Here is an 18,151-nt window from a genome sequence, read left to right as displayed (position 1 = left end):
GAATGTAGGCCTCACACTAGGACACCCCACCAGGCAGTGGTAAGCACGTGTCTTCTATGATGAGAACAGGGCCCAGAGGGGCTGTAGGGCTTGCCCAAGTCCACAGCTCCAGTAAGAAAACAGTAGGGGATTCCAGCCCATCTCTTAACTCCCAAGGTTGGGCCCTCAAGCATGAAGTCAAGGCCGAATTGGATTGTAAAACTGCTTCTTTGGTGTATGTCAGCCCCGCAGATTAAAACCCTAATTTATTTAGGCCTTTAGGAACAAGCTACTTCCAGTCTGTAGCATTTCTGGGGGTAACGTGCTCCCTATACAGGTGCTTTGGGCCTCTATGCTCTGTCTGGCCTTCCTGGTGGACCAGAAGCTAATCCACTCTTGCCTCTTCTCCAGGCTTGAGCTGTTAGCACTGATCTCCTGGGCATGATTCCTGTCTTCACCCTAACCTTTTATAAGACCAGTCTGGCCATGACTTCCACTGCCTTTCTCTGGCAGTAGCTGGTTTCCAAATGTGGGTGCTAGAAATGCTCATGCCATTGCCTGCCTTTTGATGGTGTTATAGTTGCTAAGTCATGTCTGACTCTTTGTGACCCCATGGACTGGAGCCCCCCAGGCTCCTCTGTCCATGGGATTCTCCAGGCAAGAATACTGGAGTGGGTTGCCATTCGTTTCTCCAGAGGATCTTCCTTCCTCTCCAGAGGATCATCCTTCCATCCAGTAAAGGATGAAGGGGGATCCTTTACTGTCTGAGCCAGTGGGGAATCCCTGCTTTGCATGTAATACCTCATTTAATCCTCACACTGACAGTGAAATGACACAGACACAGAATGAACTCTGTTCGTTTCCAAGGCACACCATTCAATATCATGGTAATCCAAGTCAATGCCCCAACCAGTAACGCTGAAGAAGCTGAAGTTGAATGGGTCTATGAAGACCTACAAGACCTTCTAGAACTAACACCCCAAAAAGATGTCCTTTTCATTATAGGGGACTGGAATGCAAAAGTAGGAAGGCAAGATACCTGGAGTAACAGGCAAATTTGGCCTTGGAATACAAAATGAAGCAGGGCAAAGGCTAATAGAGTTCTGCCAAGAGAACGCAGTGGTCATAGCAAAGACCCTCTTCCAACAACACAAGAGAAGACTGTACACATGGACATCACCAGATGGTCAACACGAAATCAGATTGATTGTATTCTTTGCAGCCAAAGATGGAGAAGCTCTATACAGTCAGCAAAAACAAGACCGGGAACTGAATGTGGTTCAGATCATGAACTCCTTATTGCCAAATTCAGGCTTAAATTGAAAAAAGTGGGGAAAACCACTAGACCATTCAGGTATGACCTAAATCAAATCCCTTATGACTATACAGTGGAAGTGAGAAATAGATTTAAGGGACTAGATCTGATAGACTGCCTGATGAACTATGGATGGAGGTTCGTGACATTGTACAGGAGACAGGAATCAAGACCATCCCCAAGAAAAAGAAATGCAGAAAAGCAAAATGGCTATCTGGGGAGGCCTTACAAATAGCTGTGAAAAGAAGAGAAATGAAAAGCAAAGGGGAAAAGAAAGGTATACCCATCTGAATGCAGAATTCCAAAGAATAGCAAGGAGAGATAAGAAAGCTTTCCTCAGTGATCAGTGCAAAGAAATAGAGGAAAACAATAGAATGGGAAAGACTAGAGATCTCTTCAAGAAAATTAGAGATAACAAGGGAACATGTCATGCAAAGGTGGGCTCAATAAAGAACAGAAATGGTATGGAGCTAATGGAAGCAGAAGATATTAAGAAGAGGTGGCAAGACCCAGAAGAACTGTACAAAAAGATCTTCATGACCCAATAATCATGATGGTGTGATCACTCACACTCACCTAGAGCTGCACATCCTGGAATGTGAAGTCAAGTAGGCCTTAGGAAGCATCACTATGAACAAAGCTAGTGGAGGTGATGGAATTCCAGTTGAGCTATTTCAAATCCTAAAAGATGATGCTGTGAAAGTGCTGCCCTCAATATGTCAGCAAATTTGGAAAACTCAGCAGTGGCCACAGGACTGGAAAAGGTCAGTTTTCATTTCAATCCCAAAGAAAGGCAATGCCAAAAAATGCTCAAGCTACTGCACAGTTGCACTCATCTCACATGCTAGCAAAGTAATGCTCAAAATTCCTCAAGCCAGGCTTCAGCAATGCATGAACCGTGAACTTCCAGATGTTCCACCTGGTTTTAGAAAAGGCAGAGGAACCAGAGATCCAATTGCTAACATTCACTGGATCATCGAAAAAGCAAGATAGTTCCAGAAAAACATCTATTTCTGCTTAATTGACTATGCCAAAGCCTTTGACTGTGTGGATCACAATAAACTGTGGAAAGTTCTGAAGGAGAGGGGAATACCAGACCACCTGACCTGCCTCTTGAGAAACCTGTACTCAGGTCAGGAAGCAACAGTTAGAACTGGACATGAAACAACAGACTGGTTCCAAATAGGAAAAGGAATACGTCAAGGCTGTATATTGTCACCCTGCTTATTTAACTTATATGCAGAGTACATCGTGAGAAACGCTGGGCTGGATGAAGTACAAGGTGAAATCAAGATTGCTGGGAGAAATATCAATAACCTCAGATATGCAGATGACACCACCCTTATGGCAGAAAGTGAAGAAGAACTAAAGAGCCTCTTGATGAAAATGAAAGAGGAGAGTGAAAAAGTTGGCTTAAAGCTCAACATTCAGAAAACGAAGATCATGGCATCCAGTCCCATCACTTCATAGCAAATAGATGGGGAAACAGTGGAAACAGTGGCTAACTTTACTTTTTTGGGCTCCAAAATCACTATAGACGGTGACTGCAGCCATGAAATTAAAAGACGCTCACTCCTTGGAAGGAAAGTTGTGACCAACCTAGACAGCATATTAAAAAGTAGAGACATTACTTTGCCAACAAAGGTCCGTCTAGTCAAGGCTATGATTTATCCAGTAGTCATGTATGGATGTGACAGTTGGACTATAAAGAAAGCTGAGCACTGAAGAATTGATGCTTTTGAACTGTGGTGTTGGAGAAGACTCTTGAGAGTCCATTGGACTGCAAGGAGATCCAACCAGTCCATCCTAAAGGAGATCAGTCCTGGGTGTTCATTGGTAGGACTGATGTTGAAGCTGAAACTCCAATACTTTGGCCACCTGATGTGAAGAGCTGAGTCATTTGAAAAGACCCTGATGCTGGGAAAGATTGAGGGCAGGAGAAGAAGGGGATGACAGAGGATGAGATGGTTGGATGGCATCACTGACTCATGGGTTTGGGTAGACTGGACATGGGTTTGGGTAGACCCATGAGTTGGGTAGACTGGACATGGGTTTGGGTAGACTCCGGGAGTTGGTAATGGATAAGGAGGCCTGGTGTGCTGTGGTTCATGGGGTCACAAAGAGTCGGACACGACTGAGCGACTGAACTGAACTGAAGAGTTGTCTCCCTTTTACAGATGAGGAGACTGAAGCATAAAGGGTTAAGTAATCCACCTGTGTTCACAGACCTTGTGAGCAGCTGGGCTGGGGTCCAAACCCTGGGGTCTGACCCCAGACTCCCCACTCTTCTCCGCTCAGCTGTGGTGTCTCCAGACACCAGGGTTGGCATGTGATTGAAGCTTGAAGAGACCCCAAATATATGCTCAGGTCCAATGACATTTTTTTTACTAAGGAGTTTTACCTGCAGAGATTTCCATTTAGAATTCTTTTTTTTTTTTTTTAATTATTATTTATTTACTGTAATATGTGTATTTACTTGGCTGTGGTTGGGTCTTTGTTGTTATTTATTTACTGTAATATTTGTATTTACTTGGCTGTGGTTGGGTCTTGGTTGTTATTTATTTACTTTAGTATTTGTATTTACTTGGCTGTGGTTGGGTCTTGGTGGCAGGCCTTAGGATCTTCCTTGTGTTATCAGGGATCTGGCATCGCAGTGCAGACTCTGTAGTTGTGGCTCATGGGCTTAGTTGTTCCTCGGCATGTGGGATTGTGGTTTGCAGACCAGGGATTGAACTCACACCCTCTGTGTTGGATGGGCAGCATCTTAACCACTAGACAGCCAGGGAAGTCCCTTGGTTAGCATTCTGAAACACTTAAGTAACTTGAAAAGTGAAGTGAAACTGAAGCAAAAGTGTTAGTCACTCGGTCATGTCCAACTGTAGCCTACCAGGCAAACATATATTAAGCATTTATGTTTTCACTTTGATGTTAAGAAGATAGTTATAAACGTATACAAGATCATTCTAACTAAACAGCCATCCACAGAAGCCTCCATCTAATTTCATATTCATAAATATTTAAAATTCATTCACAACAACAACGGAAGCCTCAACACCAGGCTCCACCGTATATTTTTCTCTTCAAAAGGGGTCTATCACTGTCTAGATTTGACCACCTCTCTTCCTGTTCTAGAAATGAGATGACCAGCTCTTTCAGAATATACAGCAACTGCCTCCCTCTGAGCAGCACCAGGCTTAGGAGATTTACGGTAAAGGCATGTTTCCTAGGAGGTCAGTACTGAAAGCCAGACTCAACCGGCAGTTTCTGGGAGAGAGAACTTCTCCACCCCATTGCAGCAGTGTACCTTTTCTTCAGGAGATGTTCATATCGGAAAAGGCTCAACTGGGATACTCATCAGCGTCTCCTGTCCTTCTGGGGTTTGGCCGCGGGCAAGGATAAAATGAGCCAGTCCTCTCGGGGCCATGGAAAACCTGGAGTCCAGGCTCAAGAATGCCCCGTACTTTCGCTGTGAGAAGGGGAATGATTCTGTCCCTGTGTGCCAGAAGTGTGAGACGTGTGTCCTGGCCTGGAAGATCTTCTCCACTCGAGAGTGGTTCTGGAGGGTGGGTGCTGGGTTCCAGAGGAGGTTCCTGGTGAGTGTCCTGCAGCAACTGGACAGCCTGTACTTGTTACACTACTTCCTAACCCTCCTGCAGACCACGCAGGGCAAGGATCTGGTCTACCACAGGACCCGGGTCGACCTGAGCAGGAAGGAGGGCAAGATGATCCAGTCCTCCTGGAATCAAAAGCTGGACGAAACGGTGGAGCAGAAGATGCGGGAGGCTTTACATTGGCTCCAGAACAGCAGCCAGCGGACGAAGGCCAACTACACGCTCCTGCTGCTGCAGATGTGTGACCCCAGCTTGCTGCTCACCGCCACTGACGTCATCAGAGTCCTGTTTCTGAGAGAGTGGGGTGACACCTCAGGTAAGCGAGGCCACAGGTAGAGAGACCGGGGGTCCCTGGAGACCAGGAGCCTGTGAAGGGATGGGAGATGTGGACGAGCTCAGGTTGACGGGCATTTCCAGATGGCAGGTGGTGGTGGGCTAGTTGCTCAGTCGTGTCCAACTCTTGGTGACCTCATAGACTGTAGCCTGCCAGGATCCTCTGTCCATGGGACTCTCCAGGCAAGGATTCTGAAGTGGGTTGCCATTTCCTTCTCCATGGGAACTTCCCAGGATACAACTCAGGTCTCACCTGCATTGCAGGCAGATTCTTTACTGACTGAGCCACCATCCTGGTGCCTGGTCCTGTTGACTGAAGGAGAAGCTGCTGAAATGTGACTTCCTTCTGGAAAATGATGAAATGACACATGCAGAAGGAACTTTCAGCTGTCAAATGTGGCTCAGGGACTTCTTCATCCCTGAAGCCCAGAAGTGGCTGGTCCTGCTGTCTCTGCTCATTAGTGCCGGGCCGGTTCCCGCCTCAGTGCATTCAGGATCGAAGTGGGTTTGGGAGGGGGTTAAGGTTACTGCTGACTCGTTTTGCCCTTCAGTTTGCTCTGCACGGAAACCAGGCCAAGAAGTCCAAACCTAGGACTTTTCTCCATTCAGTCAAAGTGTTAGTCACTCAGTCGTGTCCTACTCTTTGTGACCCCATGGACTGTAGCCCACCAGGCTACTCTGTCCATAGGATACTCCAGGCGAGAATACTGAAGTCGGTTGCCATTCCCTTATCCAGGGGATCTTCTCGACTGAAGGATCGAACCTGGGTCTCCTGCATTGCAGGCAGATTCTTTACCGCCTGAGCCACCAGGGAAGCCCTATTTCCATTCATTCCACTGTATTCCTTGCTTGGACATGAAATTGAACCTGGATGTGGAGTTTATCCAAAGCTGGGTCAGATGTTATTGTTTAGTCTCTAAGTTGTGTCTGACTCTTTGGGACCCCGTGGACTGTAGTATGCCAGGCTCCTCTGTCCTCCACTATCTCCCAGCTATGCTATGTTAAGTCACTTCAGTTGTGTCTGACTCTGTGGGACCCCATAGACGGCAGCCCACCAGGCTCCCCCGTCCCTGGGATTCTCCAGGCAAGAACACTGGAGTGGGTTGCCATTTCCTTCGCCAATGCAAGAAAGTGAAAAGCTCAGTCGTGTCCGACTCTTAGTGACCCCATGGATTGCAGCCTAACAGGCTCCTCCATCCATGGGATTTTCCAAGCAAGAGTACTGGAGTGGGGTGCCATTGCCTTCTCTGACTATCTCCCAGAGTTGGCTCAAATTCATATCCCTTGAGCCAATGGTGCTATCTAACCATCTCATCCTCTGCCACTCCCAGCCCCTTGCCTTCAGTCTTTCCCAGCAACAGGGTCTTCTCTAGTGGATCTGATCTTCACATTAGGTGGCCAAAATATTGGAGCTTCAGCTTCAAGGAGCATCAGTCCTTCCAATGAATATTCAGGGTTGACTTCCTCTAGGATTGACTGGTTTGATCTGGCTGTCCAAGGAACTTCTCAAGAGTCTTCTGGAGGCATGAAAGGACTGAATAAGGCTGGGATAGGAGTTCTCCATTATTGTTGTATCAGAATCACTTGGAAGGCTTATTGACACCCAGGTGGCTGTGGTCCTTCCCCAGAGCTCCTGACCCAGCAGGTATGATGTGGGTTATGAGTCTGCACTGCTAACATGTTGCTAGGAGATGCTGATATTGGTCCGTGAACCTCATTTTGGGAGCCAGTGGTCCAGTCTGTTGGTGAGAAGGTGTTGGCCAGCTGGACTAGGGCAGCAAAAGCAGCCAGAAAGGAGGCAAGGGACTGGGGTTGCAGGGGGCTGTCTAGAAAGGCAAGCAGAGGTTTAGTGGCATGGGAGAAGGTTGGAAGGGGGCAAGAAATGGAGAGATTCAGAGGTCGAGCTCTTGAGAGTGGGGGATTCCTGCTGTCCATGAGACCTGGAGTGTGGTCCTGTTTGCAGACTCATAGAATTTCAAGACGGAAAAGGCAATGGCACCCCACTCCAGTACTCTTGCCTGGAAAATCCCATGGGCGGAGGAGCCTGGTAGGCTGCAGTCCATGGGGTCGCTAGGAGTTGGACACGACTGAGCAACTTCACTTTCACGCATCGGAGAAGGAAATGGCAACTAGCTCCAGTGTTTTTGCCTGGAGAATCCCAGGGACAGGGGAGCCTTGTCGGCTGCTGTCTATGGAGTTGCACAGAGTCGGACACGACTGAAGCGACTTAGCAGCAGCAGCAGGGGACTATTAGGGGCTTCCCAGGTGGCTCAGTGGGTAAAAATTCCTGGGTTGGGAAGATCCCCTGGAGGAGGAAATAGCAACCTATTCCAGTATTCTTGCCTGGAGAATCCCATGAACAGATGCGGGCTATAGTCGCTGGGGTCACAAAGAGTCGGACGCGGCTGAAGAGGCTGAGCATGCACGAAGAGGGCTATTAGAACCTGATAAAGGCACTTGCTTTCTTTGGTGTGTCCAGGAAGTAAAAGAATAATTATATGGAATGAAGAAGTGGTGGAGAAAGTTAGAGAATCCGGTCAGTTAGGTTAGAGATTGACCAGTCCAGCACCTTTATTTTGTGGTTAATGATGTTGAAGTTCAGCGAATCTGAGTGACTTGGTTGTGGTCATCCAGTTGGGGGGTAAAAACCAGGCCTCCCATCCTAAGCATCTCCCATGGGCAAGGCTGCCCTTCAGACAGGGAAGCAGATCTGCCCACACACGTGCCCTGCTCTGAGGTCCTCCTCCACCGTAGGAATCATCTCCTTGTATTTACAGGTCTCCCTCTCCTAGGGGAGCTTCTCTATTAAAAATGAAATTTTCTAATTTGACTCAAGGGCATTTATTCATATCACCGAAGAAAATTAAGTAAGTGCTTCAAAAAAGCAATCTCTCTTTCAACTCCTGCCTCTTTCTCTCTCTCTTTTCCTCCTTCCTTCTCTCTCAGTCTCTATCTATCCTTGCATATATAGAGAACTGATGAGGTTTGCAGTGGAGGCAGGGTGGCAAAGGCTAACAGAAGCTTTCTGTGACTTTTGTGTAGAAACTCAGAGACCCCTAAATAAAAACAGACATGACTGGCCTGGTCTGTTTTGTGTGCTGCTGCTACTGCTGCTAAGTCGCTTCAGTCGTGTCCGACTCTGTGCGATCCCATAGACGGCAGCCCGCCAGGCTCCGCCGTCCCTGGGATTCTCCAGGCAAGAACACTGGAGTGGGTTGCCATTTCCTTCTCCAATGCATGAAAGTGAAAAGTGAAAGTGAAGTTGCTCAGTCGTGTCCGACTCTTAGCGACCCCATGGACTGCAGCCCACCAGGCTCCTCTGTCCATGGGACTCTCCAGGCAAGAGTATTGGAGTGGGGTGCCAGGGCCTTCTCCGATGTTTTGTGTAGATTTAAAAGAAACCGGTAGACCAAAAGCCACTTTTCTTCAGCACTTCCTCTCCATGCACCTGTTTCAAGAGCTACTCGTCTTGGTCTTTTGTTCTTCAGGGACTGACCCAGACTTTACCAACATGTTTTTCATCCCTGAGAAAGGCCACACACACTCGTGTGACACCTCACAAGTCTGCTGGGCAGCCAGAACCAGGCACACAACCTTCCCGTTGTCCAAAGCTACAGGAAAAGCAAGCTTGCATGACCTTGTGCAACGGGGAGCAGCCACTGCTGGTAAGTCTGCTGGTGGCAGGAAAGCCCAAGGGGAGGGGTCCCTGTGGACCTGGAGGGGCTGGCAGGTGATGGAATCTGAGGAGGACAGATGTGGGCAATTCACACTCATTTGTTGTCTACAAAGTGGGCTGGGCACTCTGGTGTTTATTCCCTTATTTAATCCCACGTCTGGTAAGTGGGCTTCTCCAATGGCTCAGCTGGTAAAGAATCCGGCTACAATGCAGGAGACACAGGTGATGCAGGTTTGATCTCTGAGTCGGGAAGATCCCCTGGAGGAGGAAAATGGCAACCCGCTACAGTCTTCTTGCCAGGAGAATCCCATGGACAGAGGAGCCTGGTGGGCTAATCCATGGGGTCACAGAATCGGGCACAAGTGAGCGACCGAGCATGCACATGCTCACTGGTGAGGTGAGAAACAAGGATGAAAATCAGTCAGTGTGATCCTAAGTCTCCCTCTGCACCAGGTTGTGTCCCTTGGTCTAGCCCCCCGACCTCTGGTACAGGGAAGGGGAGGGGCACCTCCAGGATCCAACCCACCAGGAGCTATTTTTGCAGCACTGGATTCAGTCTTTATTTATTTGTTTGGCTCTGTGAGGTCTTAGTTGTGGCATGTGGGATCTTTAGTTGTGGCATGTGGGATCTTTAGTTGTGGCATGAGGGACCTAGTTCCCTGACCAGGGATTGAACCCAGGCTCCTGGACTGGGAGTGCGATCTTAACCACTGGGCCACCAGGGCTGTCCCTGGATTCAGTCTTGAGGTGGAAATAAGAGCAGTGGGGAATTGGGCTCTGACCTTAAGCCTGTCCTCAGTTGGTTTTTGAATCAAGACACATACATGGAAATATAGGAAACACAAAGCATAGATTCTAAAATGCTTTTTATATGGAAAATTTGAAGTTTCAAAAAATAGGTTTGTTTTTGTTGTTCAGTTACTAAGTCGTGTCTGATTCTTTGTGTCCTCACGGACTGCAGCATGCCAGGCTCCTTCCTCTCTCCTCTCCTGTTCCTGGAGCTTGCTCAAACTCCTATCCATCAAGTCGATGATGCCATCCAACCATCTCATCCTCTGTTTCCCCCTTCTCCTCCTGCCTTCCATCTTTCCTGGCATCAGGGTCTGTTCCAAGGAGGTAGAACAGTGTAATCGTCACCCGTGTAACTGTCTTCCAGGCTCAATAATCGTCACCATCTTGTCCATCTCATTTCATCCACCCCTCTCTTTTGAAATTGTCTGAGACCTTTTCTTGTTGGGATCCTTTAAAGGGAACTCTGGACACCATGCCTTTTCATCAGCAGGGCAGTTTTCATGCTGCAGATGTCACCTTGAGCTGGGAATGCTGAAAACTGCTTGTATGCTTGGTTAGGGGAAATTGTATTTGCACTTTGGCAGAAGAAATGACCAAAGCTCAGTGGCCTCAGGGTAGACTCTGATGAGCTCTGTTTTGGTGGGGGAGCTTTTGGCAAGGACTTGCTCTGGGCCTGGTGGTGGTGGTAGTTTAGTTGCCAAGTCATGTCTGACTTTTTTGCAGCCCTGCATAGAGTCGGACCTTATTGAACGACCAAGCACATACACACATGAGCTGTAGCCCACCAGACTCCTCTGTCCATTGGATTTCCCAGGCAAGAATACCGGAGTGGGTTGACATTTTCTTCTCCAGGGGATCTTCCTGGCCAAGGGACTGAACATGGATCTCCTGCATTGCAGGCAGATTCTTTACTGGCTGAGCCAGCAGGGAAGCCCAAAAGTGCTCAGAGAAAGCACATGTCCCTGGGTGGGCTTGGACTCATTCCAAAGATGCCCCAGTTGTGCCCCTTCCCCGGTTTCCCTCTAGAAGTACGGTGGAAGAGTTCGCTCCAGTGTATTTCCGAGATGAACAGGCTATTTTCTGAAAAAGCCAGTGTGTCCAAATCAGGCTTGGCCCCGGCCACTGATGTGCTGTTGGAGCTGGACACTGTCAGAGAACTGTCCTCTGGGGTCAGCAGGTACCGCGACTTCATCCGCCAGCTGCCCATCCACCTCTCCAAGTATATTCTAAGTATGTGGGGCCTGTTGGGGGGTTTCTCAAGCACCGCCTCTCCCTCCTCGTGGCCCAGGTGGGAGGTTCCCAGGCCCACCTCTTGTTCTTCCAGGTTTGCTGGATAGGAGCACCTTGAACAGGTGTAGCTTTGTGAGCCAGCACTGGGCGGCGCTGGCACAGCAGGTCAAGGCCGACCTGTCCATGCACTCCTTCATCCAGCACCAGATCACCTTCCTGCAGGTACGGCCTGTCTGGGAGGGACAGTCAGACCAGCCTCCTTTCTGCCAAGCCTTCCCGTCTGTGGTGGCCCCCAAGCTGGCCTCCAGCTCCACGTGGGCTGCTTCCTCACTGCCCTCATATCCAGACTCCTGATCACCACTGACTCTCTAGAGGGGAGCACCCCGTCTAGAAGCCCCGCAGGCAGAGAGAGGCAGAGACTTCCCCATGCCCCGTGGAGCTGTGAGCTTTCCCCAGGGAGCCTTACCAGAGCTTGTGCCATAAGAGAGCCTCACATACACAGATGTTTACAAGGCCACAAAGTGTATTTTTAGGTTATGATGCACTATTCCCTGGATAGTAACCACCTCTGGCATTTACAGTTCTGTCTCTTGCCTGAAGCCTGACCCTAAATCAGGGGTTCCTGGTAGTTTGGTTTTTTCCCAGCAGAGGGAGGGGACAGGAGACAGATGAGGAGGCCCTGAGACAGGCCACATGTTGGAGGCTGGGGACCACCCACTGTTCTTTTTTTTTTAATTAATTAATTTATTTTAATTGGAGGCTAATTACTTTACAATACTGTAGTGGCTTTTCCCATACATTGACATGAATCAGCCATGCCACCCGCCATTCTTGCTGGTCCTCCCTGGGTGTTTGATGTCATTACCCTCCTCAAGCCAGTCTGCCCACACCACTGGCCCAACTCTCCAGGCCCAGGCCTTCCTGGGCCAGCGCTTGTCCGTCTTTCAGACCCTACCAAGAACTAGTTTTTAGTTTTCTCTTGGAGTGTAAGGACAAAGAATAACTGTTTTCTGTTATTTCCCCCAGGGGTCCTACACCAGGGGAATAGACCCTAATTACGCCAACAAGGTTATTATCCCAATTCCAAAAATGACGGATGATGGGAAGCGCCTTCGTGTGAAAAATCAGAAGTGGAAACTGAGAACGAAGGTGGGTTCTGATGGCATCTGGGGTAAGTGACTGTAGGGTGTCCTTTCTTACTGGCCACGGAAGGCCGAAGTCCAGGCTCGGACCTCACATAAGGATGTCAGACATCAGAGGGTACAGGATAGAGCATATTATGGATGTGGGGTACAGGATAGAGCATATTATGGATGTGGGGTATGGAGGATATGGGATAGAGCATATGGATATGGGGTATGGGAGGTGACGTACCCTAAGAAGGAGGCCAGGGTCCTGTGCTGTGTGTCTGTAAGCAAGTGATTTCCTCTCCTTAAGCAAGTGATTTCCTCTCCTTAAGCCTTATCTTCCTCATCTGTTAAGTGAGGGCTCGTTTGGGTGTCTTCTTGGAGTGCTTCCTGACTGAGTCTCCCACATCAGGTCCTATGTCCATGACGCCAAGCGTCTAGTGGGCAACTCAGAGCCAGCAGCAAAGTCAGGATCACTGGGTGTCCCCATCACTGGGCTGTCCCTGCATTTCATGGCCGCAGAAGTCTGTGGCTGGGGATGGGGAAGGACGTGGGGGCAGGGCCTCTCTGAGGCTACCCTCTCTGAGGCTCAGCTGTCTCATCTGTGAAATGATGAGAATACTTGGTGGGGCAGGTGACATGCTGTGTGATGCAGCTGTGAGGAGATGAGGGTTGCTGATGTGTAAAGACCTGGACACACAAGGCCCAGAGCGTGCAGCAGTGATTTCACTTGTGATTTCACAGCGATTTCATTGTGATTTCGAGTTCCCACAAGTATGCTCTGTACTGTCACATGTACACAATATGAACATAAAACCCTGGGTTCCATGAAACGGTCAGTCAAAGGGCACCAGTGACTTTATTTTGCATGCATCTGGGTCCTGAGCTCAGTTTAAAAAAGTTATGTTATCAGCAGCACCGGACGTTCACAGAATCAGAGGTGGAAGAGGAATCAGGACCCTCGACTCAGTATTTTCACACTCAGGGGTTCCTTTTCTCACTGGTTGGCGCCCTCCCCATCACCACGTAGCAGTTGCCATGGCCTGAAGAGGAGAAGGCCTCGGACCCCTGCACCCTTGCCAGGGGGAATCCCAAGGTGCATGCCTGGGACTCTGGGTCAGGTTGCCACTGTCCTTTGACTGCGGGTGTTGCCTTGTTAGAATGACTACAACCTGTGGACTGCATACCAGAACCAGGAGACTCAGCAGGTGCAGATGGAGGAGAGGAATGTCTTCTGTGGCTCTTACAACATCCGCATCCTCTCTGACACGTAGGTACTAGGCTCAGAATCTAGGGCCCAGGGCCCCTGGACTACCCACGCAAGCATCTAAGGATTCCCATGACCCTCACTCATTGGAAAAGCAATCCTTCTTCACATGAAACTCCAGCCCCAAACCCATCTGGAGACTTGGTGCTTGATTTTTGCACCATTCTCAGTAGAGGGTGGGCTTCCCTGGTGGCTAAGTGGTAAAGGAATCTGCCTGTCAATGCAGGGGACATGGTTTCGATCCCTGGGTGGAAAACACCCCCTGGGGGAGGAACTGGCAACCCACTCTACCATCCATGCCTAGGAAATCCCATGGACAGAGGAGCCTGGCAGGCTACAGTCCATGGGGTTGCAAAAGAGTTGGACATGACTTAGCGACTAAACAACAAACAGTTGTGGGTGGAGGACACTCTGCCCTTACAAATTTTGGGTACACTGACCAGCAACCTTTTGCACAATTCACATGCCTAAAATCTTTTAAAACTATCTTTACTGTTTAATTCTTATTTTAGAAGTAATATATCCTCATTGGAAAAAATATCCACTAAATGCCAGAAAATGTATAGAGAAAAAGAAATCTCTTCTATAATCTTGTCACTTAGAGATAACTACCATTAATATTGATGTCTATCGTAGAATTTTTTCTTGGCATGTAAAAATACATATTTTAAATATAAATGGAGCTATACTATACATGTTTTGGTAACCCACTCTAGCAAAGTACTGTGTCTTTTCATGTTAAATATGAAAATGGTAACTATGTAGCGTGACATCATTTGAATATGCCAGAAGAAGATCCTTTCATAATGTCAACTTCCTGACATATTTTAGATCTAGGACTTCACTCTTTATTCAAAAAGTTTTGTGAAGGACATCTTTTATTCTATTTTTGGCTGTGAACCTTACTAACAAACTGCATCTTGACCAGTCAAATAGGGGGAGAACAGAACAGATGGGAAAAGGCAGAGCTGAGTGTTTATGAGCAGTATGGTGATACGTGCTCTTTAGCAGAGAGAATGACAGGTTGAACTCTAGATACGACAAATGGAATGAGGGCAAACATGTCAGGAATTGCTCCTCGTATTTAGAGTGACTGTCCATCCCTGTTTATCCAAACAACCCTGCTTTACTCTGTGGTCCTCGAGTAATTAATAATAGTGTCCCCTTTCATGATTAAAAAAACCTCAGTTTGGACAATAAAATTTTTGGTCATCCTGCTCATATTTTATCTATTTGCTAATAATCTTATGATTGGAAAATTAATTCAACTCACCCTATTTTGTTGGATTTCATACTGATTGAGGGCAGGGTCCATCCATATCTTACTCGTCTTTGTATTTCCCATGAGCACCTATTAGCACAAGACTTTGCCCCTAATGTAGTATGCTCACTGGATATTGATTAAGGGAAACAATGACAGCAGGGGGATATGCAGTGGGTATAGGGCTTCCCAGCTGTGTTCTTCTGAGGTTTTCTGTGAAAAAAGGTTTCCATGATCAAATAAAGCAGAAAATGCTGCATACTCTGTTCTCTGTCCTGGGGATTTATTATACATTAGCAGAAATTGTTAAAATAGTTGTGCCTTTTGTGTTTAGGCTTTAAATCTAATTGAAATGCATTTTTGTTACAGTGTGAGGTAGGGATCCATCAGGGCTTATTAACACTAGGTCTTGCCTTCTGCTATATCCCTTGCTGGATGGATCTTCCATGATGGCATTTGCTATAGGCGAAAGGCACTGTACTAAGTAGTTCCATGGTTCTCTTCTCTCATGGTGCGTCTTTTTCCTGGCAACTCAGGTGGGACCGAAACAGAATCATCCACTATTCTGGGGGAGATTTGTTAGCTGTGTCATCCAATCGAAAGATCCAACTTCTGGACATCATACGTGTAAAGGAGATACCCATCAGGTTTCGAGGCCATGCTGGAAGTGTCCGGGCCCTCTTCTTGTGTGAAGAAGAAAACTTTCTCCTGAGTGGGAGTTATGACCTGAGTATCAGGTAAGTGGTCCAAGAAAGTTGTGGTCCTCACCTCACCCAGGCTTAAACACAGCTTGTGGAAAAAGCATGTGTGCTTTTACGTTTTTTCACATTTATGCAAAAGTTATCCTAAATGATGCTGACTTCTAGAATAACCCACAATTTTTTTTGGCAAGATAAAAACCAAAAATTTGTATATTGTTTAAACTTTGAGTGAGATAGATTTATAGTAATTATTAGATTTATTTTCTAGCTGAAGGCTACGAATCGGAAAGTATTTTCTTTAGTATTCTTAGATGAAAGCAAAATTTATATTTCTTTTTACAGATTCCTTCAGGGGAAAGTAGTTTTTTTGTGGGTGTGAAACCTGGTATGGAAGCCAAATAGTGATAAAAGTGTATATATACAAATATTTTTAAACAATATAATAAACACTCATGTGCTCATTACTCAGGTCAAGAAGTAGGGCATTCAGTTCAGTTCAGTTCAGTCACTCATTCGTGTCCGACTCTTTGCGACCCCATGAATTGCAGCACGCCAGGCCTCCCTGTCCATCACCAACTCCCAGAGTTCACCCAAACTCATGTCCATCAAGTCGGTGATGCCATCCAATCATCTCATCCTCTGTCGTCCCCTTCTCCTCCTGCCCCCAATTCCTCCCAGCCTCAGAGTCTTTTCCAATGAGTCAACTCTTCACATGAGGTGGCCAAAGTATTGGAGTTTCAGCTTTAGCATCAGTCCTTCCAAAGAACACCCAGGACTGATCTCCTTTAGAATGGACTGGTTGGATCTCCTTGCAGTCCAAGGGACTCTCAAGAGTCTTCTCCAACACCACAGTTCAAAAGCATCAATTCTTTGGCACTCAGCTTTCTTCACAGTCCAACTCTTGCATCCATACATGACCACTGGAAAAACCATAGCCTTGACTAGACGGACTTTGTTGGCAAAGTAATGTCTCTGCTTTTGAATATGCTATCTAGGTTGGTCATAACTTTCCTTCCAAGGAGTAAGCGTCTTTTAATTTCATGGCTGCAGTCACCATCTGCAGTAATTTTGGAGCCCCCAAAATAAAGTCTGACACTGTTTCCACTGTTTTCCATCTATTTCCCATGAAGTGATGGGCCCAGGTGCCATGATCTTCGTTTTCTGAATGTTGAGCTTTAAGCCAACTTTTTTCACTCTCCTCTTTCACTTTCATGAAGAGGCTTTTTAGTTCCTCTTCACTTTCTGCCATAAGGGTGGTGTCATCTGCATATCTGAGGTTATTGATATTTCTCCCGGCAATCTTGATTCCAGCTTGTGCTTCTTCCAGCCTAGCGTTTCTCATGATGTACTCTGCGTATAAGTTAAATAAACAGGGTGACAATACACAGCCTTGACGCACTCCTTTCCCCAAATCTCATTGTGTGCCTTTCTCTTATTTTTTCTTTCTTCCTTCTGATCAGTATAAATTTTATACTTAAATTTCTTTATAGTTTTGCTACCTATTTATGTATCTCCAGATATATTCACTACCTTTGTCCTTTCTTGAACTCAACATAAATGTAGTTATATTTTAAAAATTCACATGTACTTGATTCTTGCACTAATTTTGAGATTCATCTTTATGATATAGATAGCAGTAGTTAACTTATTTTCACTGAGATATAGTATTTTATTGGATGAATACATCATCATAACTCATTTATTTACTCTTCTGTTGGTGGATATTTGCATTGTTGTTAGCTGTTTATTCTTTCAAAGATTACTGCCATAGACATTCCTGTATGTGTTTCCTGATACCCATGTGTATGAATTAAAAAAATTTTTTTGTTGAGGTATAATTGACATACAAAGTTTAAAAAAATTTTTATTGAGGTAGAATTGACATACAATATATTAGGTGTATAATATAATGACTTGATATATGCATATATTGCAAAATAATTACCCCAGTGAATTCAGTTATATCCATCACAGCACAGAGTGACATTTTTTTTCTTGTGATGAGAACTTTCAAGATTCACTCTCAGCAACTTTCAAAAATAAAACAGTGTTGTTGGCTTGTTTTTCTATTCTTATATCAAAACTACCTTTTTAAAAAAGACAATTTTTATAGAGCAGTTTCAGATTCACAGCAAAATTGACAGAAGACACAAAGTTTTCCAATATACCTTCTGCACCTGCACACGAATATATTCTCTTGTCCTCAAGATTCCCCATCAGAGTGGAACATGTGTTACAACTGATGACCCTGCTTTGACACATCGTAATCTGTGCTTTCCTGATGGCTCAGTGGGTAAAGAATCCTCCTGCAGTGCAGGAGATACAGGAGATAGGAGTTCGATCCCTGGCTTGGAAAGATCCCCTGGAGGAGGAAATGACAACCCACTCCAGTATTCTTGCCTGGAGAATCCCTTGGTCAGAGGAGCCTGGTGGGCTATAGTCTGTGGGGTCACAAAGAGTTGGACGCAACTGAGAGGCTGAGCATGCATGCAATTACCTAAAGTCAACAGTTTAACTTAGGGTTCACACTTGGTGGTGTACATTGTATGCATTTGGACAAATATATAATGACACATATCCATCATTATAGTATCATACAAAGTATTTTCACTGCCCTAAAAATCCTCTGTTCTTTACCTATTCATGCTTCTCCCAATCCCTGACAACCATTAATCTTTCTACTGGCTCTGTAGTTTTGCCTTTTCCAGAATGTCATGTAGTTGAAATCATATAGTGTGTAGCTTTTTCAGATCTTCTTTCACTTAGTCATATGCATTTAAGGCTCCTCCATGTCTTTTCATGTCTGGATAGCTCATTTTTTACTTACATTGAATAATATTCCACTGTCCAGATGGACCA

General features: G+C 46.3%; 1 protein-coding gene across 1 annotated transcript in view; it reads left to right on the top strand.

The window, feature by feature from the left end:
- Nucleotides 1-42: 42 nt before the first annotated feature.
- The window catches only part of FBXW10B (F-box and WD repeat domain containing 10B), a 36,921-nt gene continuing 18,812 nt past the window's right edge, over nt 43-18,151 (top strand). Inside the window, exons 1-7 of the mRNA XM_070389538.1 lie at nt 43-5,221; nt 8,727-8,903; nt 10,733-10,936; nt 11,031-11,158; nt 11,963-12,085; nt 13,224-13,333; nt 15,128-15,328. Coding sequence (XP_070245639.1) covers nt 4,717-5,221; nt 8,727-8,903; nt 10,733-10,936; nt 11,031-11,158; nt 11,963-12,085; nt 13,224-13,333; nt 15,128-15,328 — 1,448 coding nt within the window. The 5' untranslated portion in view covers nt 43-4,716. The remainder of the gene's footprint in view (nt 5,222-8,726; nt 8,904-10,732; nt 10,937-11,030; nt 11,159-11,962; nt 12,086-13,223; nt 13,334-15,127; nt 15,329-18,151) is intronic.

Source organism: Bos mutus, chromosome 19 (assembly GCF_027580195.1).
Source record: "Bos mutus isolate GX-2022 chromosome 19, NWIPB_WYAK_1.1, whole genome shotgun sequence".
Lineage (NCBI taxonomy): Eukaryota > Metazoa > Chordata > Mammalia > Artiodactyla > Bovidae > Bos > Bos mutus.
Note: the sequence above shows the minus strand (reverse complement) of the source record. Positions and strands in the feature narration are given on the sequence as shown.